Source organism: Lynx rufus, unplaced genomic scaffold, assembly GCF_022079265.1.
Source record: "Lynx rufus isolate CCGP_SWC_20201006 ecotype Redwood Valley unplaced genomic scaffold, mLynRuf1.p SCAF_9, whole genome shotgun sequence".
Taxonomy (NCBI): domain Eukaryota; kingdom Metazoa; phylum Chordata; class Mammalia; order Carnivora; family Felidae; genus Lynx; species Lynx rufus.
In genome coordinates, this window is record NW_025814897.1 from 102,003,501 (window position 1) to 102,015,661 (window position 12,161).

At 40.1% G+C, this 12,161-nt stretch overlaps 1 protein-coding gene across 1 annotated transcript; it reads left to right on the plus strand.

Annotated features, from left to right (window-relative positions):
* Nucleotides 1-2,061: 2,061 nt before the first annotated feature.
* LOC124506362 (olfactory receptor 1013-like) lies at nucleotides 2,062-2,979 on the plus strand. Its single transcript, XM_047072411.1, has one exon. The coding sequence runs from the start codon at nucleotides 2,062-2,064 to the stop codon at nucleotides 2,977-2,979; it is 918 nt and encodes a 305-aa protein (XP_046928367.1).
* The last annotated feature ends 9,182 nt before the right edge of the window (nucleotides 2,980-12,161 follow it).

The following is a 12,161-nucleotide window of genomic DNA, read 5'->3' on the forward strand; positions in this document are numbered from 1 at the left end:
CCCCAGCCTAGGTCGTGATCTCACAGTTCTTGAGTTTCATCCCCGCATCAGTCTCTGTGCTAACAGTGCTGAGCCTGCATGGGATTTTCTCTCTCCCTCTCTCTCTCTGTCTCTCAAAATAAATAAATACTTGAAAGAAAGAAGAAAGAAAGAAAGAAAGAAAGAAAGAAAGAAAGAAAGAAAGAAAGAAAGAAAGAAAATAAGTTGAAAGTTGAAGATTGAGTCCGGGAGTTTTCAAGCATTTCCCACATGAAACTCTCTTCTAGGCCTCATGGATCTGTGTTTTCAAAGATTTTGCCCAGCTGTACAACTGTTCTCCATTTGCATTAAGTGTCACGTTTAAAACAGCCCATAAAATTTCATAATAACCTACACGTGAATATGAGATAAACATTGAATTAGTATTTTTTTTTCCATCAAAAACAGGCAGGAAAGGGTATATTGTTGAGAAACAAAATTCAGTTGAGTAAAGTTGAAGGTCTAATTGGCTTTATCAAATGATTCACGAATCAAGTAGCAGCCCAGCCAGCAAGTACAAGGAGGCTCCCAGGAGCTGCCCAGAAAGGAACATTTTTGTAGGAAGGAGGGTGGGGCAAGGAAGTTATTAGCAAAAGAAAGAAAGGATTGTGTTAGGCAAGAACACCTTTTTTGGGGAAAAGGGAAAAACAGGGCTTTTATCATGCAGATGACTTCACTAGTGCTGATCTGGGGAATTTCAGAATGACTATTAAAATATCACATTCCCGGGCACTTGAATGGCTCAGTTGGGTAAGCCTCTGATTTCTGCTCAGGTCATGATCTCATGGTTCATGAGTTTGAGCCCTATGTCAGGCTCTGTGGGGACAGTTTGGAGCCTGCTTCAGATTCTAAGTATCCCTCTCTCTCTCTCTGCCCTGCCCCACTCTCATGCTCTGTCTCTCTCTCTGCCTCTCTCTCTCTCTCTCTCTGTCAAGAATGTATGTATTTTTTAAATTTAAAGGTCACATCCCTAGGGTATGTTGAAACGGTAATTAAATCTTGATTTGCTTCCCAGGGGGCAAACGACCCTTTCTTTGGCTTGTTGTTTCTTTTTTAAAAACATTATAGAGAAGAGAAAAGACGTACATAACATTAGATAATGAGCAGTGCTAGGAGAATAATAAAGCACAAAAGGGATACAAGAAATGCCGGGGGAGTAGCTTGCAATATGGTGATCAGGAACATCTGAATGGTGGTAATTTCAGTGGTGATGAACACTTGAAAAATGTTTGCTATAAAGACAGACTGAGGAAGAACATCCTAGCCATGCAGAGAAGCAGTTCCAAAGCCTCAGAGTATCCCTGTTCATTCTAAGAATTAAAAGGAGGTGGCATGGTTGGAGCGGACAGTAGGAGTCAGAAGCAAAGAGGCAATAAGCCAGTCCACCTTTGTAAGGATTTTGGCTTTACCCTGAATAAGCTGAGAAATCACCAGAGTGTTTGAAGCAGATGAGTAACGTGGTCTAACCGGTCTTTTAGCAGGATCGCTCTGCCTGCCTCTTTCAGAGAGCCAAGTGGGGTAAGGATGGAAGGAGGGAGGAAGCAGGACAACCACTAGAAGCTCTGTGGTAACACCCATGAGAGGTCAGAGTGGTTTTAGCCTAGCAACCACTGGAGCTTGGAAACATTCTTCAGGTTCTAGATACATTGTGAAGGTAGAATCAAGATGTTGCTGATTAGTTGGTTACAGTGTAAAAGGAAGAGAAGAGTCGAGAGTAGTAATTGATTTTCCCTAAAAAGGGGTAACGCCATTTACATTACTTCTCCACAGCAGTGGAGAAGTCTGAGAGAAAAACAGGCTGAGGAAGGACTGTTGGAGTTAGTATTTTTTGAAATTTCCAGTATAACTCCCGTAAAAGATGTTAAGTAGGGATTTGGATCTGTGAGTCTGGAGTCCAGGGAAGAGAAATGGTCAGGAGATTAAAAAAAATGAAAATTAAAAATTAAACTCTAGTATATATAATTTATTTTTTCAGTATATTTTCCATTTATTCAGCACAATAATGCAAGCTGAAATCTATTTTTCTCTCCTCTTAGGTGAGCCATGGAGAGAAGCAATCACACAGCGACGGAGTTCATCCTGGTGGGTTTCACCACAGACCCAACGATGCAGCTGGTCCTGTTTGCGGTATTCCTTGGTGTGTACTCTCTGACTGTGGTAGGAAATACCTCCCTCGTGGTGTTGATCTGTAGAGACTCCCGGCTGCACACACCTATGTATTTTTTCATTGGGAATCTATCTTTTCTGGATTTCTGCTATTCCACTGTCTACACCCCAAAGATCCTCATGACCTGCATCTCTGAAGACAAAAGCATCTCCTTTGCTGGCTGTGTATGTCAGTTCTTCTTCTCTGCTGGGCTGGCATACAGTGAGTGTTACCTGTTGGCTGCCATGGCTTATGACCGCTACATGGCCATCTCAAAGCCATTGCTTTATTCTCAGGCTATGTCCGTAAAGCTATGTGCATCTTTGGTAGTATCTTCATACCTTGGTGGCTTTATTAACTCTTCTATTATCACCAAAAGAACTTTTGCCTTGAACTTCTGTAGTGGCAATGTCATTGATGACTTTTTTTGTGATTTGCTTCCCCTGGTGAAGTTGGCTTGTGGCAAAAAAGATGGCTACCAGACTGTGCTCTACTTCCTCCTGGCCTCCAATGTCATCACCCCCACAGTGCTCATCCTCGCTTCCTACCTGTTCATCATTGCCACCATCTTGAGGATCCGTTCCACCCAGGGTCGCCTCAAAGCTTTCTCCACCTGTTCCTCCCACCTGATCTCTGTCACCTTGTACTATGGCTCCATTCTCTACATCTATTCTCGTCCCCAGTCTAGCTATTCTTTGGACAGGGACAAAATAGTTTCTACATTTTACACTGTGGTATTCCCCATGTTGAACCCCATGATCTACAGCCTGAGAAATAAGGATGTGAAAGAGGCTCTGGATAAACTCATTAAATAAATCAAGACTCTCTCTTTCGGAGGAGATGCAAAGACAATTGTTGATCAGGTATTATATTTCAAGAAGAGCTGCCATTGTGTTCCATCATGATGAAGAATTCTCACAATGCAAGTTAAAGAATTTGCACCCTGATACATGACAATTCAAGAGACCTAAGAGAAAATTAGGGGAATTTAGGAGACAGAATTTAAACATAAAATATAAGAACTTGTATTGAATTTCATGTTACTCTAGATTAAAAACAAATAAAAATCTTAAAAACAAAAACTCTCCTCTACTTTCATAATGTGAGAAAACAGCTAATTCTGTTAGCATGAGAATATTTATGGCTGATTGATATATATAGAATAGTATCTAAATATTTTCTAAAAACAGGAACAAATGTGCTAAGTTAATTTTTAGTATCTTTTTATGACAATGAATTAGTTAAAATTATCACTTTCTATTCCCTTAACAGAATTTCTTAAGCATTTATATATGTACTTTTTGCCCCCAAACATTAGTGCAACGATCTAGAGTCACCCATGAAATAACTTGGCACAGTAAAATTCAGCAAGCAAGACCTCTCCAATCTATGTTTCTTACATGTGTCCCTCAATTAAGGAAAAACCAGTCAAGTTTCCATAGATAGGATTTTTGTAAATTTCTGTATACCAACCAGAGTTCCTCTTTTATTTTACAAGGGTGAAGTTGCAAGGACTTCTACATCCAAATTGTGACATCCTGAGCATCAAAACACAATTATTATGAAAAAGAACAATAACTACAGTAAGATGAACCGATTTGAGAAATAAAAGTCTATGACTACCCACTACTTAAAGACTTGTACGGGTGATACACACAGGTAGTGATAAAGCAAAAGGGTAAATATGATGAGTTGCATCTAATTTTGATTTTTTAAAAGTGAGGTGGTGTAAATATAACTCATGTCGCTGAAACACGAATATATTCTTGTTTCTACTGGGATAAGCAGTGGTAAAGATAAAAATTCAAGAAAGTGAAATTTTGGCAAGTAGTCCCCCAAAATGTAAGAGCTCCATGCAGAGTAGAAAAGACTGATCCAACATGTTTGACTTTGACAGTGTTCTAAAATGGAAAGCTATGTATGCCGACTCAGACTCTCATTGTCTAAAAGATCTCTATTTCTCACGAAAAATAGTAAAATTCCTATAAATCATATTCTTTTGGAGTAATCTTAACAGATCTGATCAGTGTATTACAGTGACAGAAAGTCAGTTGTTTCATGTTGATCAAGGGAAGCTAGAAAATACATCATTCAATAAGCCTTCTTAAAACATCCTAATGTTGGGGCACCTGGGTGGCTCAGTCAGTTCAAATTCTGACTCGTGATTTTGGCTCAGGTCATGATCTTAGGATCATGATCTCAGGAATTGGGCCCAGTGTCGGGCTCCGTGCTGAGCATGGAGTCTGCTTAAGGTTCCTTCTCTCCCTCTTTCTCTGTCCCTGCCCCACTTACGTTCACATGCATGTGTGTGTTCTCTCTCTCTCTCTCAAAACAAAACAAAGACATCCTAATGTCACAAATCCCGATTTTTAACTGTGATCAAAATGCTCAAACTCCTTATCAAGAACTCCTATTTTAATCCTTTGAGGAGAAGCAACCAAGTCCTCTTCTCCAAATAATTACCAATGTAATTGGTATACCCAGATACCGTTAATTTTCATTGGCCTAATTGTAGAGTCATAATGTGTACGGAAAAGTATCTCGACTCCAGAATCAAGCCTCAATGACACCAGTAAGGCCCTAGTAAGAAGGTAAAGCATAGCTAGGAATAATCTTAGAGAGACATACAAATACACAGGTAATTATACACATAATACACATGTAATTAAATATGAGGCATTGGTGTTTCAGGAAACGTTTTCGAATATTTTTAAGTTTGGCAGGAAGGTTTTTAATCACACAGGGAATGATTCATCTGCAGTTCATGACTGTGAAACATTCAAAATCTCCCATAGTAACTTATAATTACACTATGTATTCCTAAGGGAGTCTCATTACTCAAATCACAAGTGAAGTTTGAAGTTTAAAAGAAAGTGCTTTCTAAGATGTATTATTTAGATAAACACATTTTAATAAATCCAATATTTTGTAAGAGTCAACTTTCTACCTCACTTCCTGCATTACTCTGGTTCATTCACTCTTTCTCAACACCTCAGCTGGACAAGAGTTAGCGGGTAAGCTGTCTATATTTTCTTCCTATTAGGTCTGAGCCTTTGGTCATCTTCTTTTTATTTGGTTGCAGTACTTTTCCTTTGAAAGATAAGGCCCAGGGGATACTATGAAATATAACGCTAAATCCTCTGGGACATTTGGGTGTTCCTTTGGGGTATTCCACCCTTGTGGACGCTGATTCCAAATATACTGCATATAAAGTTATGAGTAGGGAAATTAAATTCTTGTGTGCTACTTTATGCCACAGTAAAAGAAGTTGTGGTAGTCAGGGCCCTCCGAGAAGCAAACACTGAGATGGAATTAAGAGTCCCGGGGTGCCTGGGTGGCGCAGTCAGTTAAGTGTCCGACTTCAGCCAGGTCACGATCTCACGGTCCGTGAGTTCGAGCCCCGCGTCAGGCTCTGGGCTGATGGCTCGGAGCCTGGAGCCTGTTTCCGATTCTGTGTCTCCCTCTCTCTCTGCCCCTCCCCCGTTCATGCTCTGTCTCTCTCTGTCCCAAAAATAAATAAACGTTGAAAAAAAAAAAAAAAGAGTCCCAGGGTTTTATTAGGGGAAATAGGTGTGCTTGTGTAAGGGAAAATGGCAAGGAGCCAGAAGCGAGAAGTACCACTAAATAACAAGGCAAATCTGAACGCAAGTGAAGAAGAGAGGCAAGGAAAGAGAGGAAAAGGCATCCTAGACCTAGATCCATCTGTGAGAAGCTCATTAAAGTTACGAGGAGGTACTTGAGCCAAAAGTAGCCATCAAAGGAATCCAGTGCCTAAGAGAGACAGTCTTACCTTGGTATCCCCGCTGTGTTCGGTCATCAGCTGGGAGCAGTTTGTGGGGAGCATGACCTTGATACAAATGAGGGAATGTATTTCAGCCAGGACCTTCTACTTGCTATACTTGGAGTTTGAAAGGCTCATTTTCCTGGCCACCACAGGCACCGTGCCAACCTCATCCCCTTGGTTCGTAGAGATGTACATTCTTGATAAGGGAAAAATGAAGCCATCTACTGGCCGCTGTTTTAAAACAGGCGAGGACACCTTACCAACCACGACTGAGCTTTCATCTAGCCTTTTAAAGATTTGATCAGGACAATTGCTTCCGAATGTTGGGGCAGAAAGTAAAGCCAATTATTTCTGTGGATTGCAGGAAATTGTTACTATTCCTTTGCCATTTAATGTTTTTTTTTTTTGGTAGAGGCAATGTTTGGTGACATATCATGTTCATGAAAAAGGCTACATCTACAGGTGCTGGCAAGAAAAAAAAAACTGGCAGGAAATGGGTGGATAAAGCCAATAAATCTCCCAAAATGTGATTATTCCTGGAAAGAAAGCCATTAACTTTATACTTTTGGATTAGGAAGACGCAGTCTAACCGAATCACCCTGCTACCCAAGTGATTCACAATCCTCCCAGAAAATGACGGCATATCAGAGGCACGGTTGTGATCTCTGCTGTTGGCATTTGGGATACCTAACAGCGGAAGTAGCCAAATCAGTCTTGGTGAAGAAGCCATCTTGTTAAGCCATTCCAGCTGCTCTCGCCATTTGTGCAAGGGCCTGTGAAGCAGAAACTGGAGTGTGTGGAGAAAGAAGTGGACTAATGTTCACAGAGCATGTCACGTCAGCCACCTGCTTTGTGACAGCCTCCCAATCAATACATGCACGTGTGGGTAGAATCATGTACATATGTGTGAACGCAAGGGGTTTACGACCTCTTCCAACAAAATCTATCACCTGCAGATACAATGAAACCAACCAGTCTCTCAGGCTCTCCCACAAACTCAGTGATGTCGAAACACACTGTTTATCCCTCAAAGGGCAACATCTGCTTTGTGCCAGGGTGAGCCTGTTCAGTAGTACAGATTTGTGAGGATACAATTTTTTTCCTTAATGTTTATTTATTTTTGAGAGACAGAGCATGAGTGCAGGAGGGGCAGAGAGAGAAGGAGACACGGCATCTGAAGCAGGCTCCAGGCTCTGAGATGTCAGCACAGAGCTTGAGGCGGGGCTCGAACCCACAAATCTTGAGACCTGAGCTGCAGTCAGTCAGACACTTAACCGACTGGGCCACCGAGGAGGCCAAGGATTCCAAATTGTTTTTAATGCAAACTGACTCCCTCCATTTTATTTTGCAAGGGGAATATTACTGTTTTCTGCATCTTATCTCCAAATGTCTATGCGTAATGTGCTCATTCATGATCTCCACCTTGCAGATTCTCAATCCCTTTCCCCCCAGACCAAAAAAAAAAAAGATTTAACAGTAATGAATTGGGATCCCCACCCCCATGTATCTTCCAAGTCTTTGATGGAAACACTAATCTCTGTACTTCCCCTCAGGTTGCAATTTTGTTTACTGACTTAGCAGTGCAATTTCAGCTTCTACTTGACCCTTGAAGCTTGAATTTAATAACCTTCATTCCAAGAGCCAGCGAATGTAACTAAAATGAGGATTCTGTTTCACTTTGTATATCTATAACAGTATTATTTCTGGGTCTGGGTAAATAATGATCAGCTGTATACCAAGTTCCCCCGGACCTACTGAAAGATGCATTCAGGCCAAAGTTATCTTTGACGTCGTCTGAATTACTGCCCCTGGCAAGTATGTACCTCAGGTGTTTTCCACCTCTGCAGATTAGTGTCAGTTCAGAACCATATCTAATATCCCACACAAGATCTGGGTACTTCTGTTTTCCTAATGTGGGATTACCATCGTAAATGGCTGCAAGCCATTCACAAGAAGCCTTGGAGGAAGATGTATGGTGTAAAGCTTGGCTCAGTTTCAGGGGCTTTCCTCAGAGTAACCGTGCCTCACCATTAGTCAATGTTTTCAGTGGCTGTAAACCAGCTTAGGTCAGAGAATTATGTAAGTTGTATTTCCCTATTAGAACATCCCGAAATAGTTTTTATCCGAGTAAAAACAAAATACTTTTATTGGCAAGACAAATTTCACCTTGGTTGGTTTCCCATATGCGTCACATCTGAAGAACCACCTAATCCATGAGACATTGCCACAAATGTCTGAGCAAAATACTTGGTTACCGCCTAGAGTTTGTGGTATATTTGGAAATTCCTGCCATCTTGTCTCTGAGAGTTATTCACTGCAATATGGCTTTCCGGCTACCTGTTTGTGTTTTAGTTAGATAGTCTAGGTTTATTTTTTTTTTTAATTTTTTTTTCAACGTTTATTTATTTTTGGGACAGAGAGAGACAGAGCATGAACGGGGGAGGGGCAGAGAGAGAGGGAGACACAGAATCAGAAACAGGCTCCAGGCTCTGAGCCATCAGCCCAGAGCCCGACGCGGGGCTCGAACTCGCGGACCGCGAGATCGTGACCTGGCTGAAGTCGGACGCTTAACCGACTGTGCCACCCAGGCGCCCCTAGATAGTCTAGGTTTAAATTGCAGCAGAAGCCAAATCACCACATGATATTTATAATGTCTATTTGCATGCCTCTGTGCCACAGAAAAAATGCCTTGCCCTCTGCCTGTCCTTTTTTCCATGATGCCACTGGTGATCATTTAAGTAAGTTTGATGCTGCTAAATGCAATAGATTACCGCTGTCCCATTTCCCACCACGATGGGTTTATGTCCATCCTTCAACCTTCAAATACATGAACAACCCGATCCCAATTGTATTATCTCCTGGTACTACTTTTAGGACCAGTATCTGGCAAGTAACAGATGGACACATAAACTGATTAATTTGGGGAGGGTTTAAAAAGGGATTATTACAAAGAAATGCACATGGTATAAGGAACTCCCAAAGAATAGTGTACTAACTCTAAAACCAGTAACTTCTGAGAGTTATCTGTCACCTTTTTTTATTTTTGCATGAAGTCAGAAAAGTCTTGAGTAATGGAGGGAGGGCTTTGAAACAGGTCACCTGGCAGGAGTTATGATCCAGGTCTAGGGATGCAGCCCGCTGTGGCATCTTTGCAAGAACGAAGACTGGAGAAAACCACTCGGACCTCACTCTGTTCCCCACCAATGATAACCACTGGCTAAATCCATGAAGTAGACAGACAACAAAGAAGCCCACCGATACAGTTAATATGGCTGAGTATCCTAGAGCAAACGAGGAGTTTAAAAAGATGGAGAATGGATTTGGAAGGACAAAAGAAAGGTATTCAACACTTAACAAAAATATCAGTATTGTTGAGCATAGGTGCTTTAATATGCAGATGTATGTATATTAATATATATTTTATATGTAATATATGTGCACATATAGGCTTAGTTTATCTTCTACTCAAGTCAAGAGAAAATGAGAATGCAAGTTATGACTGATTACATTTTCACCAGGGAATCCCAGTCTCAAAAAATGAATTCTCCAATATTAAATAATACCCAATTTGTCAGCACACAATTTTGTTTAATTGTCTTGTTTGTTATTTCTCAAGCTTATGAAGTCCTGAGAGGTTACAGGAGTCTACAACTCTGGGGATTCAGAAAGCGATGTAAAAGTGCCTGAGGCCAGCCAATTTGAATCCCGTGGAAATGACGGTGTCGCTGATAATTTTAGGTAAGTTGTCTGATCCAGATGTTAGAGGTAGATGGAAATTTTCTCTTGTTCCTCACAACCAGGGCAATGGTCATGTGCATACTATCATAGATGCTAAAGAAAAAGCCTCTTTTGAAGTATCTTCACCACCTTCCTATCGTAGCTTCTGAAACTGCTGACTTCACAGGAAGAAAAAGCATATCTTAGCATGAGACCAAAAAAAAAAAAAAAAAGGTGATCAGCATTTATGGAAAGGACAAGGGAAAGAAAAACATTCTTAGTATCTACAGAGCTACTGGGGCAACAGAATGAAGTAGCAGAGATTATTAGAGATTCTTGAAGGCCAAGGGCATCCAAAAAAGGTCAAATTTCTTCCCGCTTGAAATGCTTTAACAAAGCATAGCATCAGATGGCATTTTTGAGAAGAATTCAAGGAGATCTCTCTAAACACACACTTTATATTCGAGTAATTACGGGTGGAAATACGTGATTTACGGTATAATAGGAAAGCATAACTTTAGTTAGGAAGAATAACATGTTAGCTGGTTAGCAATTAATTAGCCGGATGACTGTGATCTGATCGGCAAAATAGAACTCAACTCTTCAGGCCGGTCTCTCTACCCAAGGAAACATGTGCCCTACTTGTTTTTGCACTGGCATCAGCATGCAGAGTAGATCTGTTTACAGCTCCTCTCCTTAAATGTGTAACATTAGGCAACACATTGCAACTCCCGGAGGATTCACAACATTGCAACGGCAGGCAGACTCCAGCGATAAAGAGTGAGAATAACATCACCGATATTTCTTAGAAGCCACCCAGAAAAGCAATTCTTTTGGTTTGTTTCTTTTTCCAACTCAGGGCTGCTCATTCATTCATTCATTCCTTCAATATTTATTGTGTGTCTATTATATATCAGATATTATTCTAGTTATAAGCATATAATAATGAATGAAACAGACAATAATCCCTGCTCTCATGAAATTTATATCTTAATGGGCTCTTATCTCTGTGTGGCCCCAGTAACCCTGTAGGCCCATGAAAAGTGGAAATTTACCACTCAGATATTCTCCAGTTATTTTCCATTTCTTCACATTTTCCCAGAGGAATCCTACAAAAGTCACAAAGTGGGGCACCTGGGTAGCTCAGTCGGTTGAGCCTCCGACTTCGGCTCAGGTCATGATCTCACGGTTTGTGAGTTCAAGCCCCACATCAGGCTCTGTGCTGACAACTCTGAGCCCGGAGCCTGCTTCAAATTCTGTGTCTCTCTCTCTCTGTCCTTCCCCTGGTTGCATTCTCTGTCTCTCAAAAATAAATAAATAAGCATTAAAAAAAAAAAAAGGTACAAAAGTCTACAAAGTAAAATACAAAGCTGTGGAGTGAGTGGAGTTTCTTCCCAGAGTGATAACATCCTTTAAGGCACATTTTCGAAATGTGTGGTTGGATTCTTGACTGTCACAAAGATCACAGGCCCTATATAATAAGCGGCAGACAGGATGAAAATATTTTGCATGTATGGGGAACTTCCAACCAAAACAACTGTCCCACTCTTTACATCTGGTGTCTTCATGGACATTTGTGCTTTGAAAAAAGATCTTTATAATTACGTCAGTCTGACATCTACCCCACTTTACAAGTATACACTATATTTTGCAAGGTTTTACTATAAGTCAACCCGCCTAAGAATGCAAAATTGAGGGAAGATTGCCATTAATTTTGTTTGGAACTTTATCAAGAATTATTCACTTTGTCAGAAAAATCTTACCACTAATGGAAATGTCACTCTTGATATCTGAATCACTAATACATATGTGATGATTCTATTTCACCAAGTGTTCCAGAATTTACATATTGAAATTCACATTATTTTGGAATAAATCCTATAATTATTATCAGAGTTACATTATGAGCTACTTTTCTTTTTTATCGCTTTACCTTCGAATTGGCATATTTTATATACATGCATACACATATGTTGTACATAGGTTATATTAATTACAAATTTCATTTTAAGACCGTAAAAAGAAAGTATTTTAAATGTTTGTTTTAAAGTGGAAGTTTCTGAATGTGATAAAATTGAGAATTATTACTACAAATGATATCAAGCTGGGATAAGTGTCTTTTTAAACACTGTACATGGCTAGTTATAAAATCTAGAGAATAATGTTAAGTCCCAGGCTTTTAGACCTAAAAGACTTAGGATGACATCACATATTTTGTTACCTGACATAACCAGATGGATTAATTTATTGATCTCCACTCTGAATTTTTCTGTCTGATTCTCAATTTGTTTGTCTCACTGGGACTTATGATAAATGTGCCAAAGGCTTCTCTGTCTGTGATTGTGGAAGAAAACTGTGTAGGAGAGGCAAAATTTTACTTGAGGGTTTTGGGCTGGGCTTGAGAATTAAATTGGCATAAGACAAATTGACAGAACAAAAGCATACAATATATTTAATATAAATATTATAGGACGTGGTGCTCATAAGGAAATGAAG

Bases quoted from the DNA above. Each gene is read 5' to 3' on its own strand.
- LOC124506362 (XM_047072411.1), top strand. From the start codon at position 2,062: ATGGAGAGAAGCAATCACACAGCGACGGAGTTCATCCTGGTGGGTTTC.